The following is a 23,929-nucleotide window of genomic DNA, read 5'->3' as shown; positions in this document are numbered from 1 at the left end:
TTGCAAGGCAGGCGCTTATGCCGCTGAGCTAAACCCCCAGCGCCTCCTTTAGAACAATTTCTTTTCATGATATTGATTTTACATTTTGGTCTTTATTTATTCTTTTAGTTTCTCACACCAGGGAGAAAATGTGTTGTTTGCACATGTATCTGATTTATTTCACTTAGAGTATGGTCGCAAGTTACACCCATTTATATAGAAAATGTCTCAAATTTATCCTTTTTTATGGCCAAGTAGTACTCAATTATATTAAAAAATGTAGTTTGATTTTTAACTTTCCTTTTTTTTAAATTCCATTCTGCCATGTATCCTGGGATATTATAACATGAAAATATGAACCAAGTTTCCTATCCAATGATTTGCCCATTTCTCCCAACATATTCAAACTTATTTTAATCTAAATTATATGAACTTGTGCATCTATTCTGTCCAAATTTACACCAAATGTGTGAACTCTCAAATCATTATAAAATAGTGGTATGGTAATTCTTTTTTTTATTGGCATGATTTCTCAAAGAGGTACTAGGTATTTTGGGGTGGTTTTTTTTGGATGATTATTATTCTTTTCATAAAATTTTATTCAACTGGAATTTTGATCAAAATTATAACTGAACTGCAGAACTGACTTTTTTTTGGGTATTGGGAACTGAACTCAGGACCTTGTCCTAGGCAGATGCTGTGCTGCCACTGCGCTATATTCCCAGCCCAAAATTGGCATTTAAAAATATTTAAAAAAAGAATACTAATAATCAGGAGCTGTTTCAAGCAGTAAACTGAATACGTGTGAGCTCCTTTTACCCCCTACAGTCACCACTGGAATAACACTACTATATCTACTTGTCAAACTAGAAAATACATTTGAGAGATTATTAAAAAGTACCCCAAATCACATAAAACTTAAAAGAATCAACATTCGGACACAAGGCTATCACAAGGCAAAGCCTGAATTCTATTCCTTTTTTGATGCTACTGGGGATTTGAACCCAGGGCTTTGCACATGTTAGAAAAGCACTCCCCCTATAAGCTACACTCCCACTACCCCATAACAAAGTGGGGGTATGAATTCTTAATCAACATGCTGTCCTGAAATATGGTGTCCCAAAATTTATTTTTTCAAATTTATTGACTGTTATGATTTACTTCACATAGAACACATGTATTTACTATGGTAATTTCCAAGAATTTTTATTGGCAGTATAAGTAGGATTTTTTTCCTAATTTGTTAATGCTAGTAAAAGGTTATGCAATTTATTTTTAATATTTAACTTATACCTTGTCTTTTACCGAGTTTGTTTATTTAGGTTTTCAAGATGGGCATAATCATATTACACATCATAAGAATTTTATCTCCTTTCTAACACCATACCTACTAAATCAGTTTCATATCCAATGGCAGTGAACAATTTCCAGATTATTTTCTTTAGAAAGGAAAGTATTTATAGTTTTAAGACATTTTAAAAAAAGGTTAGGTGTAACTTTAGAAACATTTCCTTCAAAATGAAATCAATTCTCACCTTTACAGAAAATATAACACCTCCTTTAGGCTTAAATGAGTTGAACAGAGCCAGTAAATCTTTTGCCTTTAATCTATCCCAGTCCATGTTGCAAACTGCCAATCGACGTGTAATCTGAGAAAGAAAAGAAATTACATATTATAAAATCTGTATCACTTTCAATTCTTAAAAAAATATTCAAAACTGTAATCCTTCTTTCCCCAAATTCTGATGTTACCAGTGCAGTATTTACCTAGGGGGTTTCAGTATGTAAGAGAATGAGTCAAATAATAGTAAACTGTAACAGATAAACACTTTCATTTGGAGTTAGCTGCTGAATCAGAATGTGATCATAAAATGACTTTTTAACTCTGTTAACTAAGCTAGCTATTCTGCCACCCATGCATGAGCAGGACAGTTATGTTAGCCCATAGCCTTTCCCTTAGGTACAAGAGGAACAGAAATATAAACTGCTAGCCACAACAAACTCTTTCTGAAAAGGTCAAGTAACTTATTTACGTAGAACTTCCTTATTTGTTTGGGCAGATATCATCTAACTTAATGAACATAATAAATATCACAAACTTTTAAACAGAATCATCAAGATTATTACTAGGAGCTAAAGATGTAGTGGCTCAGTAGTAAAGCACCCGGGTGTGATATCCTGGGCTGTATCTCCAGTCTTGTCCCTTCAAATAAGTAAATAAGGGTAGCAAAAACTTTACTAATACCAATACTATTTTTTCTTTTGGTAGTGCTGGGGATCAGATCCAGGACCTCTTGCATGCTGAGCAAGTACCACTAAGCTACATATACCCTTAGCCCCTCCCCAAGCCTACCACCCACAAAAACTAATTGTGCTATATTATTAACATGTAATCTTGAAAATGTTACCTCATCAGCTCGAGGAGCATCTTTATCTAATTCTCTCCAAGCATGTTCAAAACCAGGTTCTTCTGGAAATAAATCTGCCAAGTCATCTTCATCTTCAGAACTAGTTTCTACATTTCCTTTACCCCTTGCAAGATCAGGGCCACTGTCACTTTCATCCTCCTCCTCACTGTCATCTTCTTCATCTTCACTTCCATCATCAGCTGAAGCTCCACTGCCACCTGTGATTTCATCTTCAGATTTCTCATCACTTCCTATTTCATCAGCACTGTCTGAATCTTCCTCTAGAGCGTCTTTGTCAGACACGCTACCATCACTATCTCTTGCTTTTAAGACCAGAATCTCTGAAACATGTTAAAGGGAGAAATATACACACTCAAATACACTGAATTTAAATTGTGACATTAATAACTTCTATGATGCAGAGTAAAGTATAAATTCAGTAATCAGTGATGAGGTATTTGATATGGGAAACCGGAGTTTTAGAAGTGTCAAAGGTGAAAGTACTGGCTTCATGAGCCAGCAGGCCAGATGGAAAACTGGAAAATAACTAGTTTACAGTATTTAGCTCAGTTCTGAACTCAAGTTCTGAACTCAAAGTGCCTTTGAGTCATCTCAAAAGGAAACATTAACAAGGGTGTTGGCAAAAAGATACAGCTCAAAGAAATGTGGGTTGAAGAAAATTTGACTTGTCTATACAGAAGCTGTGATATGGATGATATCACCTATCCAGACAAATAATAATAGGGACTTTTTTGCTAATTCTTCATCTTAACTTCAACTTAACTGTTAGAGTTAGCAGTATACCAACAGTCCAAATTGCTTTTATTTAAAAATGATTTTTTAAAATCTTCATAATCCCGAAAGGACTCATTTCCTATTTCTAAGAACAATCATACCTTCTATCTACTGTATGTGTGTGTATATCTTATCCTATATATTTTATTTCAGTTGATGCTTCTGCTTCCTCCAAGCTCTAACTTTGGAGAATTAAAAAGCAAATTTAAAAGTTTATGGTTTAACATGAAATTTAGTTCTCTTCATCCTATCCTCATAATATTTATTTATTGATCACATATTTCTTTACTATTAAATACAAAGCACTGAGTTAAGTGAAAGTGAAAAATAGTTTGTAACATGACTTAAAGCTTTTATGAATTCATAGTTTGTTGATTTATGACTATGCCCTAAAGCACCAGACAGACAGACATTTCAGTTTGCAGACAGCTATATCAACTAAAAGGAAAGTTTCACAGATACCATTTGACTTAAGACTATTCAAATAGCCCAGAATAATGGCATTTGCTTGTAATCCTAGCACAGGAAGATTGCTAGAGATCAAACATAGCCTGAACTACATAGTGAGTCTGTGTCAAAAACAAGAAACAACAAAAAGACTAATTGGACAAAAAGGCATCTTACTATGAGAGAAAGTAAAAAATGACTTTTTATTTTAGTACGATGATGTAGGAATTATAAAAATTAAATAAGTTGTAATGTGAAAAGGCCAAAAGAAGAGATAATCATAATTTGTGTATGAAGGATGAGAAAAGCACAACAGCAAAAAAGTTATTATGAGGTAAGTAGAATTCACATTTAAGCAACGTACTTAAAAATATCACTTTGCGCACACAGCTTTTTCTAGTATAGCAGTATTGCCCAAGTATCAATCACTTTTGTATTATTTTTGCATGCTACTGGTATTTTTCACTTCATTTTTAGGAATACTGTTTTTAAGGCCAGTAACACGGTTCAGCAGCACAGTGCCTGCCTGGCAAGCACAAGGTACTGAGTTTGATTCCTAGTACCTAAAAAAAAAAAAAAAAAAAAACCCAAAACAAACAAACAAAAAATACTAGTTTTATTCTAAATATTCCTGATGGCACAGAAGTTACATTTTTCCAACATGTTGGAATATTACCAACATGTTGGAATGTTGATATTTCCAACATGTTGGAAAATGCCTATTAATATAAAAAGTTTAAGTATCTTACATATAACAATGGTGTATATATATGGCATATTGTATCACAAAATGAAAAATGGCAGATCAAAGACATTAATTTTATAGTTCTGACAGTATTGACAGAGTATTTATTCACTGAAATGGGATTAAAATAAGTAACTGCCTCTGTTCCTAGACTGTACTGCCCTAGTAGTTATTTTGAACCTTAATACTTTTCAAGTTACTTTTTAAAAACTTGCTTTACCATTTCTTCTCCCCAACTATAAACATAATGAATGCTGATATAAACTGGGAGTTTAGCTCAACAGCACAAGCGCTTGCCTGGGAAGCGTGAGTTCATGGGTTCTATCCCTGGTACCGGGAAAAAAAAAAAAAGACTTTAAAGCTATATGGTTTAGTGAAGAAAAAAAGACTTAATAGTTGGTCATTCAGAGATAACTAGATGATAATTTTGGTATATAATCTCAGCACCCGAAGTCAAGTGGAACTTTAAGGAAGCTAGACCAACTTACCTCACAAATCAACATCAAATCAACTCTGCTAACACCAGTAAAATCTTATGTTCCATTATCAGTAACTAGATTCCTATCTAGTTTCCTATTTCTATCAGTAACTAATTTTAGATCTCATTAAGTTTGTTGCCTAGTTCCAGAACAAATGACATGGGATCCTATCTTTGATTTCCTAGTCTCTCTTACCTACAATTCTGTCCACAGCTTGATACCTTCTTCCTTCAAAGTGTCATCTGTCAGGAACTCTCTCTACTTTTTCCTAAAACCTTTCAGGGTCCTAGGCTAATCTGAACTGTTTTTAGTAACATCAACAAGAAACATCAACCTTCAAAATTTTCTGCTGCCAGAGGTAATACAAAATATTTATAAACTTAGTTAACATGTAAACACAAACTAGAGCCATGTTTTTTTACTTAGCTCTAAACACTTATTCTTAGCTCTATTACTCATTCACCTCTTCAAGACCTTATTATTTAATCAAATTCTACTGGATTCTCTTCTGAACATGACCAACCACAATTTGGCTCAAAAAATTGTATCCATGAAGGATGCTTTGGTTCACAAAGTTAACTCTTTCCAAACTCCAATCAAAATACAGATTCCTTCAGGAATCTCTCTGATTACATCTTCAGTGACCTCAATTTCATAGTCCTCAAACACTTTTTATGGCACTCTTATTCTATTTTGCATTGTGGTTCTGATTTTCAGACAGATCTACTCTTGTCTAACATGCTAAGTAGTAGCTGCATGTGGCAATGTAGCACTTGAAATATGGCTCATTCAAGTTGAGCAATATTTATCTCAACTTGGTAAAAAAGTTAAAAAACACATTTTAAATACTGATCACATATTAAATATTTCCTTTTGAAAAAATTTTAAAAATATTTTATTAAAATTTCAGCTTTTTAAAATTTTTTAACACAGTTACTAGAAAACTCAAAATGATGTATTTCTACTGGACAGTTGAACTTTAGGTCAGAGCCATGGCAAAGAGCTTAGCAGATTGTTACTCATACGAAGACATCTACAATGGGGCAAGAAGGACAGAAATCAATGCGAAACTCTACTAATTAAATCATATACAGAGCTGCATCTCCTTAGGGGAAAAGAACTTATTATTTCATTCAAAAGGGTCAGTCTCTAACCGAACTATGAACCCTGGGAAGCTCCCTGTTCAGAAGGCATGCATTTATCTAATTTGCACAAAAGCATCTGATAATCTAGCAGTAGTCCAGAGTTGGATCATGCCTTACTCATGTTTTATCTACACATTCTAGCTGAACAATGATTACCCAACTCTACCTTCTTCAGATACATCTGTTACCATAACATTTACTACTTTACCTAGAGATTATAACTGTCTCAACTGCCCACAAATCAACATGAAGACTCAAGTTTTTTTTACTTCTAGCATCAAAAATAAACCACTGCCTACTTTTCTTTTCACAGCTGTTTCTAAAGTATTTAACCATTTCTAACAATCTATGTAAATAATTATTTACTTTTTTAAAAGACCAGTATAAAAAAAAATTATTCTAACCCCACAGTGTCTCTAACCAACCTGATTGTTTTTCTCTTTTTGTCTTAGAATAACTGATGCTGGGAGATTTCACAATTTTAGAGGTACCTGGGTCCGTCTTTAGTTGCCCTTTGGGAAAAGAATCTCTATTTTCAGTAATGCTTTTTTTCTGTTTTGTACTTGTTTGTCTAAGTTCTCTGCTGTTCTTCTTAGAATTTATTTCTGAATCTATCGTCTTAAATTTATCCAAGCTTTTGATTTCCTTAATTCTCTCAGAATTAACTAAATCATGTTTATTTCCAGGATCCTTTTGATTAATATTTTTGGTTTCCTTTTTTTCCTCAATCGTATTTTTTGAATCTATTTCTTTTTTTGTCTTATGGTTCTTCTTCTTTATTTTCTGCTGATTTAATGCTTTGCTATCTTCATCAGAGAGATCAGAATCAGAATCTGAAAGGTCATAGAAACGTTTCAAGTCCTCAGTAGTGCTGTGATTGATAGGGCGTCCTCTTTTATCAACTGCATAGTTCAATTTGAACTTTTTGTCATGAAACATGGCTCGAAATCTCTTGTCAATTTTGACTTTTCGATCCTTTTCCGGCATCTCCCAGAACCTAGGATCCTTTGAAATCCGCCTAAATCGCTGATCACTCATTATTTCTTGTTTGGATGACATTTTGAAAGTCTTACTGAAGAACAGTTCAAAGAAACCAAACACTGAAAAATAAAACAAATGTTACAATAATGAAAGGTTAATATAATTAAATTAAAAAAAAAAAACTATTAATTTACAACACACTCTAATTTGAGTGACCAAGCAAAGTCCCAAAGTTTTATGGAGTGCAACAATGTTAACTAGCCCACTGCAATTAGAATGTCTGTATTTCTAGATGTGTATCTGTAAGTAATATTAGTTAAAAGTGAATGTAATTAAGAGATTCCCAAGCCTCAGTCGGTCTCACTTGTTTCTTTACATTCTAGTCTCATTTTCTGTTAATGTTTACCTCCTGCTACTACTAACAGCCTTTATTTCTACATAGAGCCCTAACTAAATAGACCAAAATAAAAGCAAGCTTAGTTTACAAAGTTTCCTCTCTAAATGCTACCTTCCCTCAAGAACCAGATAAAGTCTCACTCCACTTAATAAATATCACTTCTTTTCTATAATTTTTTATTCTACAAGTAACTAAGTAGATCCTCCATAGACATTTGAGTATATTAATATAAATTAGTAGTGTTGCCTCAAAAATAGTCTCTAATGTTTCTCTGGATTTGAACTGTGCAAAAAGCCAAGCCTAGTAACTGCTAAGAGCAAAAAACTGATCAAGTATTTGAAAAATAGGGACTGTTTTTTTCCTTACACTTGGAGAAAAAAGTTTATACACTAACCAAAAAAATATCCAATGTTTCACTGCTGCGTTTACAAACTTTACTAGTACAGTAGTTAACTCTTTGAACAGCTTTACAATGTAGACAGCATTCATCCAACTACGTAGTAGAGGTAATGAATGTAAATATATAACGAAAGCTCTAAACATCGGATGTTTAGAAAACACATGGCAGCCCGACAACATCCTATTCTCTAACGCGGGCAACCCTAACACTGGCCCCAGAGCGAGGGTCTCTTTCCTATCTCCCAGTCCTAATGGGGAAGCTACTGGGGTGAGGCAACCTGGGAAGCAACCCTGAAAAGAACTAAAGAAACCTGAATAAAGACTCTGGAGAGGGAAAGAAAAGGTGTATCCCTCACAAACCCAAAGCAGGTCGTGTCACAGCTTGCTTCTATCTTTTTAGATCTCTAACTAGCAGTTCTCATACTCTTCCCCACTCACCGTTTCGCGTCTCTCTTAGCCTCACATGGAAATCGCACCCACAATCCTTCGCGCGAAGTTCGGCCGCAACGGTACGCGAACCGGGCCAAACTACTTCTCGTTTGCCCCCTTTCGGCGTTCATTTCGGTCGCTTTGAAATTGCCGTAGCCGTAGCCATAACCGCGAGGCGCAGGCGCACTACAAAGTGCGCGGATATGTAGTTCTTCGTGTGGAGATGCTGAGGCCGTGGCTGCGGTGGTGTCGGTGGCTAAGGCCTGGTACTGCAAGGGTTCTTAAAGAGAACTTTGGTTTTCGAGAGCTCGCTTCTAGTGTCCCTCCCTCAGGCAGCACTTCTCCCGGAGCTCTAAATATCTTCGACCGGGGTTTGAAGAGGAAACAGAAAAACTGGGCGGCGTTGCAGCCGGAGCCGACGAGATTTGACTACCTGAGGGAGGAGGTGAGACCATGGGGCCGCGGAGGAGAGCGGCGCTGACCTTTAAGTCCGCTAGCTCCGGTTAGGCCAGCATCGAGCCCTTATTATCGTGTGACCTTGAGCCGCAGCCTTGCTACTCCGGGGCCTGTGTTATCACGAACGGCTGTGTTGGGGTACTTGTAGTGTGCTGTTCATTCATTGACTTACTTACCGGGTATTGGTTGAGTTCTAACTGCCCGGGGGAGAGTTAGAGGCTCGTCGTGCCTTCGGGCTTTCACCGTAGGAGGAAGGCAGACAGACACACACAAGAAGGCTAGTTTCAGCTCCAGAAGTAAGAGTTGGGAAATGAAATGTGTGACTGCGATGCTCAGATATGCCTAGACTTGAAGAATTAGGCGGGTTGTGGGGAGACGAATGCAAAGCTCCCGAGTCAGAAGCGCCCTTGTGGTGGTCTTCGGTGAAGCTCCAATGAGAAAGCGTGAGAAAGGAGATTGGGAGGACCCAGGTTATTAGAACCGTTCAGAGGAAAGACTGGATTTTCTTCCGTGTTCCACTCATTATCGAAACTGGTGGCCGCTAGTGGCTGTTGAGCCTTCGAAATGTGGCTAGTACCAGTGGAACGTGAAAGTATGAAAAATACACAACGAATTTCAGCGAATTACTCTCAAAAAGAATGTAAAATGTTGAATTGATTGTGTGAAATTTTTTGATGTTGGATTAAAGTATATTAATATTAAATTTTTGTGGCTTTTGAAAAATATAGCTCTCTGAAAACTTAAAGTTATTTATGTGACATTCATTATCTTGGAACAACACTGCCCTGCAGGAATATGAGACTTGGGTGGTTATAAGCGTGGAGTGATGTGATCTTACATTTTAGGAAAGTTAAATTAAGGTGATCAGGAGTAGGTTGAAAGACTTCTTTCTTTCTGCCTTGGTAGACTAGGGATTGAATTCCTAGTCTGAGGACACAGCGCTGAGCACAGATCTCAGTAGATATTTCAGTCAGGGGTGGGAGAAATTTGGAGTTGAGTATATTGCATTCTTTCAAGCTAAAACAACAATCATTTTCTCAGCTGCTACTTTGAGCAGAGTTCTGTGTAAAGCATAGGTAATTTTTAAACTTTAATGTACAATTATTTTTATTTATTTGGTACCAGGAATTGAACCTAGGACCTCACATTTACCAGGCAGGCACTGTGCCACTGAGCTGTATCTCTGGCCGAAAAGTAGGTAACTGACAGTGTCAGTTTTCAAAAAGCTTCAGGTGAGACAACCACTCAGAGGTTGATGAAGTTTGTTACAGAAATAGAAAATCAACTGTCAGGAAATTTTCTGTACTCCATAAGGCACAGTGCACAGAGTACACTGATCCTGCCAGTTGATAGTTTCCTTCTGCAGAGCAGCATTTAGAAGTTGTGAATTCCTTAAAATGGCACGTGTATGGAGAGTGTGTGTTCCTAGTAGTCCCTTTCCCTCTCCAAGGAAAACACCTGGGTATTCACCAAAGACCTACCAATGTGCAGAACTAGAATAAATGAGATGAAGTATATGAAGTTTCTTTCTATAATAAAAGGTATTGATATGAGGAATGAGGTACACAATGGCCTTTTCTGAGCAGACTCTTGCTCTACCTCTTCTCTTTGCCCTTTTCTCTTTCAGAAGTAAGTACACTTATGTTTTGAACTCTCATGTATTAATAGAAACTCTGAGATGTTTATGAGGAAAGGAGTAGAATGCGGGAACATTATAGACTCCCGCATCTTTATTCTTGCAAGCTGAAGCTAACTCAGGAAAAGGTGGTACTTAGCCTTCGGACCATTTTTACTTTGGGATGGAATAGGGCTACATTTCAAACATTTTTTTTTTTTTCTAATTTCAAAATGTCACTCAGGAAGGTTGGTAACTAAGTAATATAAATTTGTTGGTGAGTTTTTATTGAGTATTTGTATGTTGATCTATAATAAAACTAAAGTAATTTTTCATTATTATATAACTCATGTTAATGCATGGGGATAATAATGTGCTTATTTTGTTCCTATTTTCTTCCTTGTGAGAAATGTTAAAGCCAAATATTTTAAAGAATATTTAATCTCGATTTCATGAAATTGATTTCAATATGTTCCCTGGTGTACTTTAGTATGTTCCTATTTGAGAGTTAAAAAGAAATTTGTTGTCATGAAATAGAGGGATGAAGGGAAATACTTAACCATGTTGATGCATAAGTAATCAATAAGTCATATGAGAGTGTTACTTCTGTGTTAAACCTGCTTAACATAATTTACATCGTTTTCTGTTGTAATCTTTCAGGTTGGAAGTCAGATTGCAGACCGTGTGTACGATATAGCAAGGTAAGGGATGGTTAACATAATAAAGTTTAAAAAAAGTTTTAGTGTTTTTTTTTTTTTTTTTTAAGACAAGGTTTTGCTGTATTGCCTAGATTAACCTCAAACAACTGGGCTCAAATGGTTGTCTTCTTTCAGCCATCTGAGTAGCTGGGGTTACAGGTGCATTCCCCCATGCCTGGTTAATACAATCAGCTTTTGAACGAAACCTTACATTTTACATGTTAACCGAGTTTGTTATTTGGAACTGCAGAATCTAGAAATACTTATTAATAGGGCTGGCAGTTTGCGTCACACTGTGTGTGTCTTTATTGTCTGGGAGAGCTTAATGTTCTTTTTATCATTATTGCCTAACAGGAAAAAGAAAAAAGTATGGAAGCATGATGTGTGGCTCTTTTCCAAGTCTATAGACAATTGACCCACTTGATTTGGTCAAAAGCCAGTAAGGAAAGATCGTTCCAAACAGATTAAAAAGTTGACTTTATGTAAATTTTTATGATTTACTAAATTTAGATATCTTAATCACTTTCTACATTGCTAGGATAAAATATTTAACACCCGCAACTTTCAGGAGGAGAGGTTTATTTTGGTGTGTATTTTAGATGTTTCAGTCCTTGCATGGTTGCTGGCATGACAGAAGGGCCTGGTATGAGGAAAGCTGCTCAACTCAGGGCAGCCAGAAAAGGGAGGACTCAGGGAAGCAGGTGACGCCCCAGGAACCCATTTCTTTACAATCAGGCCTCACCTTCCAACACCTACCCAGCTGTAGCACCTATAGTCCAGTCACAAGTCTTGCTCAAGCACACAAGGCTTTGGGGGAACATCCATGTATAAATGCTAATACAGATTTAAAAGTTTAACTAAAGTTAGCAAAAGTAAAAGAGAGATCCTCCCTAAGTTTATTTCTCAATCTGGATAGGTGAGTTTTTGGCCTTTTTGTCTTAAGAACTATTAGTGTTAGGGGTTTATAGCAATTTAGTAGACAGGATAACATGAAAAAATAGCATTTTTATCAAGAGTTATTGAAATTTTGATGGTTTTTTTGCTGTATATTAGGCATAATGAAAGATTTATAGATTGAAGTTTATGGTCATATAGTGGGAGTGACAGTCAAATAATGGATGTATTGTAGAATTATTCAGTGATACTAGCAAGTCACTTTCTGTGTTCTTTTTAAAAGACATCGAATTAGATCAAGCTGGGATGAATTTTTTACATTTGTTCATAAAATTTGTAAAAGCATGTGTTCCTTTATATCTTAGATAAATCTTTGTATTTTAAAGTCTTGGAATAAATTAATTTTATAAAATAAAAATAAGGCTATTATAAATACATCCCCATTTTATTTCACTAGTTTTTACTACTTTTTTTTTTTAAAGACGGATTTTTGCTGTATAGTTCTGGCTGACCTTGAGCTCACCCTGTTGCGCAGGCTGGCCTTGAACTCATGGCAGTCTACCTGCCTCTACCGCCCATATGCAGAGATTTTAGACATGTACCATCACACAAAGCTAATTTCATTATTTTGTTTTTAAGGTATACACACACACACACACAAAGCTGCTGTAATTATTTGTCTGGATTATAGCTTATTTATGATTCAATAAGAAAACACTAAATTTTGCAAATCTATTTTGGATTTTACAAACTTTGTCACAGTACTGAGCAAAACAATGAAATCCGTGGAAAGACTTGTGATTATGACTAAAAGCATGTTTTAAAAGTTAAATATTTGCAATTATTAAAACTGCATATATCCTTACATTAATATTCTAGTATTAGAAAGAGTAGTTTATGTTGTTAAAAGTGAATCTATGAGTGGGCCAGGGACTTAGTTCAGTGATGTAAGCCCCTGCCTGGGAAACACAAGGTTGTGAGTTCAATACTCAGTACCACCAAAAAAAAAATGGTGAAAGTGAATCTATGAACAGACTGCTGCTTATTACTTCAGGTGTTGGCTTGATTTTCTTAGCTCTGGATTCCTAGTACAGTACTTTGAACCTGATAAACTTGTCAGTAAATGATCCCTATTAGTTAGTTTTTTTTTTAAGTTTAACATGTTACTATATCATGGCATTTCACATGAAGATATCTAAGCATTCTGCTTTACCAAAAGATAACTAAATTCCTGATAAGGATGCCAGTTCATTTTATGTTAATTTACTTCAGTCCTTTTTCATTCTTTGCCTGAATATATTAAAATATTCTCATCAAATCTGTTTTTTAAATCTATCATGAAACCACCTTGTGGAAAGTGATTCTTTATGTGGTTCTATAAATGAATGACTGAATCACACAGCCTTGTATGCTCTCTGGAAGCTACAGCGGCAAAAGCAGATGACATTTGTGTTTGTGTTTGAAAATTGCATTCCCTGAAATGTTTCAGTGTGGCAGAAAAGGCAGGTGATATTTGTGTTTGTGTTTGAAAGTTGTATTCACTAAAATGTTTTTACTTAAGAAAGATTATTTTTTGGATTGTTTTATAAACAGAGCATAACTTCTGTGTCTGTTTTTTAGAGATTTCCCCCTTGCTTTGGATGTTGGTTGTGGAAGAGGTTATATAGCACAACATTTGAATAAGGTATATTTATTCAGTGACTTAATTTACTTTGAGAAATAAAAGTGACTTATTTTAAAGACTTTCCTAATCATTTCAGTTGAATCCTATTTAGATTTTTATTATCAGAATTTCTAATTCGTTTTGTTAAGCCTTTCTACTGATAGTAATTTATTTAAATCCATGTATATTTTTCTTTGTTTTCATTTTGTTCATTTTTGAGAATTCACAGTAAAAATTAGAAACTGAATTGTAGATTGGTAGACTACCTAATGTGTATTAGTTAAGTCTTTATGACTAAATATAAGTAGTCTTTTATTATGGCACTTTATTTTTCTAATTCCAGATCATAAAGATATTCATTTAGTCTTTTAGATTCTGTGAATAGGACACTGCTGGACCCAGTGATTAAGTAAGGCAGGATTTTTATATAAAATCTACTTAGATAAAAACACACACTTAGGCCTTGGGTCACATGGGGGTGAGGGAGAGGATTGTGGGGCTTCTACAACATTGTTATTGACAATACTAAATGGCATACAAATGGACAGGCATTAAAATGTAAATGGAATTAAAGGAAGAAAATAAATCAGTAGAGGTTCATGTGGTCTAGGTCTCTCAAAGGCATAGACTCAGACCTACAATTTTATTGAATCTGGATTGGTGATTCATTTGATTGGAAGGATGGCAGGAAAAGTAAGAATACAATGGAATGTGATAATAGTGATATTAAAGGAAGATTCATTTGGAAGTGGCATACAGGAAGGATTAAAGAAAGCATAGAGAAACCAACCAATTAGGAGACTGTGCTAAAGGTGATGGCAGTCGTGGAGGATAAAGGTCTACTACTCATTTGAAGGCAGCAGGTACAAAAGATGTAACATAGGAAAGAGACCTACTGGAACTCACAAAACTTGATGACTGATTGTCATCAAATAAATTTTTGGATTTCAGAATACAGCTATATAGCTCTACCTTTACCACTACCAAGTTGGTCCTTGTTATCACCTTTTGCCTAGATTATCACAGTAGTTTCCTTCTTGAGCTCCCTGCTTCTGCCTTTGTCTCGGAGAGTATTCTCATAGTACTGTAAATCAAAATTGTTTTTTCATCTAATTTAGTCATAATTTGAAGTCAGTCCATAAAGTGACTCTTCATCATGTCCCGACCTTACCTTCTTCCTGTCACCCTATTTTTTAGTAACTCTGGCCTCCTTACTTTCACACAGGGCAGCACTTCTAATACTTTCCCCCAAGATATCTTTGTGGATTACCTACCTCTGTCAGATCTTTGCTGAAATGACTTCTTATCAGAGATCTTGTCTCTGATTGGTTTCTAAAATAGTGTCCTGTGGTGGATTAACTAATGGTCCATTGGTAACACTAATGGTCCATTTGTAATGCCCAACTGAACTGAATCAGCTTGGTGCTAGATGTGAATGGCCCATCTGAGGATTGTTGCCAATAGCATAAAAGGAACTGGAAGGGGCTGGGGATTTAGCTCAGCGGCATAAGCACCTGTCTTGCAAGCAGGCGGTCTTGAGTTCCATCCCTGGTACCGATAAAAAGTTAAAAAAAAAAAAAAAAAAAAAAAAAAAAAAGAGCAAAAAAAGGGAACTGGAGAGGTTGGTTCTCCTGGAGAAGCTTGTTGTGCTGCCCCCCCCCCCCCATATGAACTCAGCTGTTCTCATCATTGGAGGAGCTTGGATTCTCACTGTACTTGAGGATGATTGTGATTCTCTTCAGGGAGCTCTGATTCTTAATTTAAGCATTGCTTCCTGGCTGTGGTGCAGAGCGTTTAGCCTGCTAGCACAGACTTTCTAGCTTCTACCACTGATTTTTGGTCCTTCTTAGTGCAGATCTTTGATACAGACTTGCATGAGGGAGTGTTGTGGGCTTTAGGCTTCCAGCTGGACTCATGGAGGGCATTGCCGTGGGCTCTAGGTCTTCAGCTGGACTTGGGTAGGACATTGCTGTTGGATTCAGGGCCTCAGTGGTATTCCTTGGGTCTCTGTTGTATGTACACATTGCTTGTACTCTTTTGCATTTGACTTTTTTGGTGAATATTATAAAATAATACTACAAATTGTGTGTCCTGTATTAAACCTGTTCTCTTGCAAACCCTGACTACACTCTTCACTGGCTAGTTGCTATAGCATGATTAGTTCCTAGTATATTTTCATTTGGTGTTTGCCTTTTCTTACTGGACTTGATTGTTTTTGTTCATTATTAAATTCCTAGAACACAAAATGTAAATTTATTAAATGATTAATTTGTGAATAAATGTAAGATGACTTTAAAGATGACTTCAGTGAATGGGAAAGTTGAGTTGTAATAGGACAAAAAATAAGGGATGTTTTCTCTTTTAGACAGGTTTGAGTTTAAAGTGTCAGAGGAATATATTAGTATTAACATCTGCAAGATAGATGGAAATGGGGAACTGAATTTGGGTGTTGAGGTTAAGAGCATTAATTTGAAGTTTTACAGATAGAGGTTCAAATTACCAGTGCTGCTATCTGCTGTCTTTGTACTCCTGGACCAGTTATTACATCCTTCTATACCTCAGTTTCTGTAAAATGTGAGCAGAAACACTTTTTCTCAAAAGAATGGCAAAAGGATTGAGACAAGGTAAATCTGGCAAAATAGAAGTTATGATTCTGTCAGGTGTGATGACATACTCCTGTAATCTTAGCACTCAAAGCTGAGGCAAGAGGATCCCTATGAGCTTGAGGCTAGGATAGGCTACATGAGCAAGTTCAAGGCTCAGTGGCATTACATAATGAGACCCCACCTTAAAAAAAAATGTTACGGTTCTTACTTGGAACTCCTTGTTAGAGGTGACAACTAAAGCCATCAGTAAAGAATTGGTAAGCTGTCTAAGGCAACAATGTAGAAAAGAACCATCCACAGTTGTATTCAGGGGTGAGAATAAGGAGGCTGCCAGGTATAGTAAGATAGGTGTTATCTTAGGAAGGTTTTAGCCTTTTCTTTTTTCTTTGTGTTGTTGGGAGTCAAACCCAAGGCTAGGCAAGTGCTCTACCATTGAGCTACATCCTCAGTGTTTTATAAGAAGCAGAAATCCTTTAAAGCCAAACACAGGGACACTTGTTACATAGAGGTTCTTGTGTACCTGAGCGATCCAGAAGTATAGCAGGCCTCACAAGTGATGAGACTTTAAAAATTCATTGTGGAGGTTCTCTTGGTTCATGTGTTTTCCGGTATTACACAGATATTGTATAGCTGCCTTCTTTCTTTTTTTCTTGCTATTGATTATTGCTAATCTTCACTGGTATGTGTAGCTCTAATATAAATATTAGGGCCATTTAGTGGAATACTAAAGCTAGCTCAGATCAGCTCATGAGAACTTGGTGTTAATCTCTTCCTCAATTTTGTAGTCAGTGACATTGTGTTGACAGAGTGAAATCAGCCATTCTGGGAGTATTGACACCATGGAAATTGGATATGGTTCACAGAAGTCCCCTGGCAAGAATCGGTTATTAAATGTATGACAGAACACCACTGTCTCAACTTTGAAGTCTACATGTTCTATCTCAGGGACTTTTACCCTCCTCTTTGAATCTCTTCATTTAGATTTTTAAGAGGGAGACACAGTCTGATTGACCCCTTCAGGAGGGTATGCTGCAGCTGGCTTGTGAAAGCCAACTGTGCCTGTCCCTTTCCAGCTCTACTTTAGTAACATCACATTGGTAGTCTGGCATCTACCATTACTGAGTAGCTCACCATGGAAGTTGCCAAATAGTCAAGTTAGGAGCTTGTCCTTAAACATTTATCTGCATTTAACCTCAGGTTAACAGCAGTGACTGTGTCTAGTGGAAAGACTCTGTGGTATAGTATATGCTTTCTAAGTTGTGGGCAGGGAAAAGCAGATATGAATGAATTGAAAGAGAATAGGTTTTCTAATAGACAAGAGCAAGAATAGAAAGCACTAAAGAAGTTTCTAGTAGATTTTAAACAGTACTGTGCTTCAGTCTGTTGCACTGTGCCTCCCTGTAATTCCAGCTACTCAGAAAACAGGCAGAAAGATCACAAGTTCAAGGCCAACCTGGGCAACATAATGAGACCATATTTCAAAATTTAAAAAGATCCAGGCATCACAGCTTACTGGTACAGTGTAGCTGGTATACCTAGTATGCCCAGCGCCCTGGGTTTAACCCCCAGTACCACAAACACAGCAACAGAAATAGGTCAGTGCTTCAAGGAAGTCAAGTGAAACAGCACTGAAGGCAGTGAGAACAAACTACTGCATTTCCACTTAGACAATTAGTGATCTCTAGAAACAGCTCTGGTAAAGCAGTTGAAAGAAAGATAGATTACCAAGAGTTTGGACAAGGACCTCAGTGTGTAGATTGTTGGATTATAAACCAAGCAACTGGTATGTACTTCAAGATGAGATATTTTTAAAATTGGGAGGTTTATGCATGTTGTAAGTTGAGGGAAAGAGACTGAAAGTGTTTGAAGATTGTCAGAAGAGGAGATAGAGGAAGAAGGATCCTGAAAGAGCCAAGTGGGAAATGGTAATTTGGGATAGAAGTAAGCAATACCCTTTCTTCTTCTTCTTCTTTTTCTCCTCCTCCTTCTCCTTCTCCTCCTTCTCTTCCTCCTCCTCCTCCTCCTCCTCCTCCTCCTTCTCCTCTTTCTCCTCCTTCTTCTCCTTCTCCTCTTTCTCCTCCTTCTCCTCCTCCTCCTTTTATTTAAAGAAAGACTACACAAAACAGAAAACGGATAAAAATAATACAAACTTTCAAAGAAAAACAGAAATCACTAGTTGATTACATATTGTCCTCTTACAAATAGTTGTTCAAGATACATAAGTGAAACATAAAATAGGGATTCAAACAGTGAGACTGTAAATAGTTCTGTTCAACTATCCATCAAAAACTTAGTAATATGGTTATCAATCCTACACACTTAAACATACATGCAGTTATCCATATTTGTTCATTTCATCATGAGTTAGAAGATAGTTCTTGTAAACTGTTTATAGGTTTTATGCATGCATGAGTCTTAACATATATTTCTATCCTTTCTATATTAGAGGGAGAAACAAAACAAAGCAAGATACAAAAAAACATATTCCTATAAACACATGAAATGAAAAAGACATATAAAACCGTTGTACAAGGAGTTCTACCATGGTTACTTTGTTGTCTCTTGTTATCTTCGATAGAATTGGCTATATCATCAGACATAGTATATTTGAATATAGTAATACATAACAATATTAATAAAAGCAAAATTTTGTAGATAGTATAAAACTTCAAAAACAGGTAGTAATCAAACCAGAATGGATATCATAGTGAATCTTGTCATCTTCAGTGTAATTGCCTATATTCTCAGACTTGATACTATCAGTCATAACAGTTTTGAATAAAATCTGTCAATACCAAACAGCAATCAAACAAACCAGATTTATCTAAGATGAGTCATGATAAAAGAGTATAAGTTACACAGGGCTCCAGATTAAGTTAATAAGAAATTAAAGATAATTACTGCACTATATCCTGATATTTTTGGGATAGCTGTCTGTGCTCTCATATCTAGTGCAAGTAAACAAACTAGGACAGAATAAAATTATCTAAGCAGAGCAGTGTAATATGGGTTTTAAATCCTGATACACTATTAACAATATCTTCTGCCATCTTTTTAAAGACTATTCCTCCCCTTCTACTTCCCCAGGGTGCACTATGCATTTTTGCACACTGATACCCTCGGTTTTTAGAGTGGGGGGGGCAACCTGCTATTTACCTAAGTGGTTCTAAACCCTCTCCCTCCTGGACTTGATCTCTAGTTGTATTTCTTCACCTATTAAAGCCTGTCTTTCCAATCTGTCCACAAATACTGGTCTAGTTGCCCCTATTTCTCTCTGGTTCCCTGTCACATGGAGCATTGTTTTTACATATTTGATTTTTGATCCATATACCCCTTTTCAGGTTAATTATATTTCCTATATAAAGCATCTCGGTGGACTCTTCTTTCTGATCTACTCTGCCTGTGTTTCTTTCTTTTTTAGTGTATCAAGGCCATTATATTAGAAATTATAGCCAACTTTCTCTGCCGCATATCTGTTGTGCCTTTTTCTGCCAATGGGTGTCTGCTTTTCTTCTTCATTCTGCTTTCTGCTCCATTCATTGAGGCCTCTCTGCCACTATTCCTGGAATCCTGGTACTTTTCTCTCTCTTTAGAATGTCCTGTAGAATTCTCTGTAGAGTTGGATTGGTGGTCGCAAATTCCCCCAGTTCCTCTCTGTTTTGGAAGGATCTTGTTTTTCCATTAATTTCTGGAGACAGTTTTTCAGGGTACATCAGTCTGGGCTGGAGATTTTTTTCTTTCAGAGCTTGGAATACTTCACTCCAAGGTCTTCTTGATTTGATGATCTGTGTTGAGAAGTCTGCTGTGATTTTGATGGGTTTTCCTTTATAGGTAATCTGTGTCTTGTCTCTGACAGCTTTTAATATGCTGTTCTTATATTGAATTTCTGGGATCTTGATTATTATATGGCTGGTTTGGCTCTGTTTTGGTTGTAGGTAGCTGGAGTTCTGTATGCTTCATATATCAGAATATCATTTCCTTTTCCTATGTTTGGGAAGTTTTCCTTATTTCTGTGAATAGCCTTTGCAGTTCCTTTGTTTGTACCCCTGCTTCTTCATTCACATTCTTGATTCTTAGGTTATAGATCCTCTTGTTGTCTTCTCGCCTTTGTATTGTTACTACTTGTTTCCTTGTTATTTTTAAGAATTTTTTCCTTTCATGATCCCACATTGCAAAGCTGTCCTCCAGTTTGGATAATTTATCCTTAGTTTCTTTCAAACAGTTTGCCAGCTTTGATTGGAGTTTTTTATTTCCTGGTAATCTCTTTGAGTCTGTTTTATGTATTCTAGGTTTTCTTTATATTCTTCATCAAATGGTTCTCTTCTTTTTTGTGCTCCTCCATTCTTCTATGTCTTCTTGAGAGGTGCTTAGCATTTCTTTTATTCATCTACTTATATCTTGCTTTACTTGGTTAAATATTTTACTTTTGAACTCGCCTATGAGGTCCCGAAGGTATCTCTTTATGTCCACTGATGCTGTGTCTGATATTGCATGTTTGTGTCCTCAATCTCTTTTGTATTTACCTTTCCTGGATTAGTGTTCTCAGGGTTGGGAGCTGGGGACTTTTTCTTGCTTCCTCTTCTCATATTTTTTTGTTTCTTTCATACAGGCATTTAAAGGAGGTCCCAGTCCCTTTCTTTGTTAAAGGTCTTCTGAAGTGCACTGGCTAGGTGATCCTGCCCACTCCAGTGTGCTAATGAGGTACAAACAAGGGTGGAGTATGCTGGCCCCTCCCATCCGGGTCAGTCAACCTCCTGAGGCCTTCACTGGGTTAGTGTGTACCAAGTAGGGAATTGGTTTGGGAGAACTTATTGGTTCTTAGCCAGAGGCATGACCCAAGTCAAGCATATCCCACCAATCTCGTTTAGGAAGGGAACAACTGACTGAAGTCACTGCATGTTCCTTGTTCTTGCCAGTCCTGCCCGATTCCAAAGTGTTGTCCTGTTGGAACAACACCCTTTTCTGTGGAAGGGTTTTATTCCCAGCACTCACCGCAGGTCAATACAGGTCCCTTGCTAGCTCCTTTCTCCGTTGGGCTTGCTGCTGTCTGACTTCAGTGCGACTGTGCTTCCAGTGAGTCAAAATTTGGGCAGCTTGATGAGTTGTGGCCACGCGTGTTTGGGCACTGCAGCTGGAGCACCGAATCTTAGCTGTTCCAATAGTAGCACCAGGATTGCATGTTTGACGGGTTCTTTTTACTTTAGTTTCTTCCTGGGTCGAGAGGATTCATCTCCCTCTGTCCAGGACTCCCCACACTGTTATTTTGGCATCTAAGTTGACTGTCTCAGGGAGCCTCTGTGATCTGCTCTTATCTATCCGCCATCTTTACTGGAACCCTCTGTACCCTTTCTTCTTGAAAGGGAAAAAGGATAGATAAAACAAGGGAAGTAAAGCCCATAAGCCCCATCCCTAAGTCTCTGTGTGCTAACTCTTTACTGTTTGTAAACTCTTTGAATGAATAATTGAATGCAGGAAACCCATACAAGAAGTGCCTTTGTGGCATGAGAGTATGAAAACTAGCTCTCAGCTTATTAAGTCCTGGACAAGTTAGCATAGAAGCCCTCACTCAGTGCAGTAAAGCTTGTTAATGTTTACATTTGTATTTTGTTTTATTAACTGAAATTAAATACGTTAAAGAGTAACCGAAATTACATTAAAGATTACATGCATTTAAATCTGTGTAATTTATTATGTATCATGTACTATACTAGTGTAATATAGAAAAAGACTTATAGAGCTGAAAATTATTCTAAAGTTAGCCCTTTTTCCTTTAGAAATTTCAACAACTATTTGTTTTGTTTTATTAACTATTACATTTATATATTTGCTTGTCTTGTTGCATCTGATCAGCTTTAATAATTTCTTTTCAGGAAACAATTGGGAAGTTTTTCCAAACAGACATTGCAGAAAATGCTTTGGTAGGTGGCTTTTTAACATTGTTGGTTTCTGATCTCCTGGTTTTTTAGTTCTTTATTTCCCTCAAAATGAAAATGGCTTTCTTTTTTCTCACTAACATACACGTAACACACATAAAGAAAAATTATATAGTGCAAGAAATCTAAAGGAGAAAGGAAAAACTACCCCAGTCTTGCCACCCAGAGACAGCCACTGTTGAAGTTTGATATTTATCTTTGCAGACGTACAACTCTCTCCTGTCGCAGTATTCTACGAACAATATTATGCTGTCATTCTATTTTTTACATTCCTGTCAGGGACTATTTGTGTATGTCTTTTCAAGTGATTACATAGTTCTCCAATATATGAATGTTAATTTAACTAGATTTCTATTGGAAAACATTTTACTTGTACTGTTTCAGTACTCAACAATGCAGTGAATATCCTTATGTGAAGCAACTGTGTGTGATTTTTTTTTTTTTTAAACCGGGGGTTATATTCTTGGTAGTGAAATTTGTGGATTCACTGATGTAAAGATATCTGTATATATCTCTAGGCTGTCCCTAGAAAAACTGAATGAGGGTATTATGTGAAAGTGTTTACTTGCCTCTTCGGCATCACTGAGCCAGTCTTTTTGTTGTTGTTATTGTTGGGTTTTTTTGTTTGCTTGTTTATTTTGGTCTTTGTCAGTTAGATAGGCAAAAATGATGTCTTTTTTTATTTCTTTAGTTGAACCAAATAGTTGAACCAATGGCTGTTGGTTTTTGGTGGTATTTCTCAACTTGTTAATTGTATAAATAGTTTTGTGACACGTGTACCTTGGTAGTTGACTTTAGCTTTTAGCCATTCTAATGCTAGGTTGTTATTAAGAGCTTGTTTTTTAGGGATATTCTTCATTATGTGTATTATAAATATATTGCCCAGTTTGTGTGTCACATTTTTTTGTTGCTTTTCAGAGCATTTCGTTTGTCATTAGATATATCAATATTTTCATTTATAGTTTCTATCTTTTGAGTGATATTAACTTAGCCTTTATTATTTTTTAATTTGAAAGTATAAAAATGTTCACCCATTTTTTATCTAGTATTCTGTGGCTTTAGTTATCCCTTTGAAATGTTCAGCTTTCTGAGATTGTTTTGGTATAAGGTGGATATCAGCTAACCAGTTTTTCTGTTTGAGCTTACATGTCATTTAACAAAGTTCTTTGGGTACCGCATATCACGTTTTGTTGTTGTTTGGATAGAAACAGCCAAATGAACATAAAATTGATTTAAATTTAATAATGAGACTGCATACATATGCTTTATATCTTTTATTTTTTTATCATTAGAAAAATTCCCTAGAAACAGAGATTCCTACTTTCAGTGTTTTAGCTGATGAAGAATTCCTTCCCTTCCAAGAAAATACATTTGACCTGGTGGTTAGCAGTTTAAGGTTGGTAATCTATTTGTACTTTAAAAAATAGATGTATTATAAATAAATGATGCTATAAAGTTTTACAAGTTAAAATAGGTAACAGTAAATTCTCAGTAACTTTTTAAACAATCATGAACAGTTATTTTATAAACTGAATTTCTCTAGGAAAGAATTACAGATCCCAGTGCTTTCTCATAGCGATAATAATACTTTTTATCCCAAATTTTCCACAGCTTCCACATACATTAGAAGGGGTTTTTCTCCCCAGTAGAACTTAGTATTTTGGATTTTTGCTGATAGGGCAGAAGTTTGAGAGTATCCTGACTCCAGTATTCAAGTGTTGGCACCCTCTTACCAAAAGTCATTTGGCAAATGGGAAAGCTAGTGTTTCTTTCAACCTTAATTCTTTTACAAAGAAATACAGTCCTCAAGTTTCTTCTTTCCCTTTGTGTTTTCTACTGTGTCCCTGTACATTTATTACA

The 23,929-nt window shown here is 36.2% G+C and overlaps 2 protein-coding genes across 7 annotated transcripts in view; one reads left to right on the top strand and one right to left on the bottom strand.

Annotated features, from left to right (window-relative positions):
* The window catches only part of Esf1 (ESF1 nucleolar pre-rRNA processing protein homolog), a 69,617-nt gene extending 61,253 nt beyond the window's left edge, over positions 1-8,364 (bottom strand). The window contains exons 1-4 of one of the 2 annotated variants that reach the window (XM_003476539.5): positions 8,214-8,364; positions 6,424-7,098; positions 2,388-2,728; positions 1,515-1,628 (exon numbers count right to left, since the gene is read on the bottom strand). In XM_003476539.5, coding sequence (XP_003476587.2) covers positions 1,515-1,628; positions 2,388-2,728; positions 6,424-7,057 — 1,089 coding nt within the window. In that variant the 5' untranslated portion in view covers positions 7,058-7,098; positions 8,214-8,364. The remainder of the gene's footprint in view (positions 1-1,514; positions 1,629-2,387; positions 2,729-6,423; positions 7,099-8,213) is intronic. The other variant, XM_013159880.3, reaches the window with a different exon arrangement.
* A 63-nt stretch (positions 8,365-8,427) lies between these two features.
* The window catches only part of Ndufaf5 (NADH:ubiquinone oxidoreductase complex assembly factor 5), a 32,083-nt gene continuing 16,581 nt past the window's right edge, over positions 8,428-23,929 (top strand). For 2 of the 5 annotated variants that reach the window (XM_003476387.5, XM_063248676.1), the window contains exons 1-5: positions 8,428-8,649; positions 10,936-10,976; positions 13,488-13,551; positions 22,007-22,054; positions 23,362-23,465. In XM_003476387.5, coding sequence (XP_003476435.2) covers positions 8,428-8,649; positions 10,936-10,976; positions 13,488-13,551; positions 22,007-22,054; positions 23,362-23,465 — 479 coding nt within the window. Of the gene's footprint in view, positions 8,650-10,935; positions 10,977-13,487; positions 13,552-22,006; positions 22,055-23,361; positions 23,466-23,929 lie in introns of those variants that run through there. The other 3 variants (XM_023560040.2, XM_063248677.1, XM_023560039.1) reach the window with 2 other exon arrangements.

Source organism: Cavia porcellus, unplaced genomic scaffold (genome assembly GCF_034190915.1).
Source record: "Cavia porcellus strain 051 isolate PalLab524CR breed Dunkin Hartley unplaced genomic scaffold, mCavPor4.1 scaffold_5, whole genome shotgun sequence".
NCBI classification, from domain to species: Eukaryota; Metazoa; Chordata; class Mammalia; order Rodentia; family Caviidae; genus Cavia; species Cavia porcellus.
This window is presented reverse-complemented; position numbering and strand designations above follow the sequence as displayed.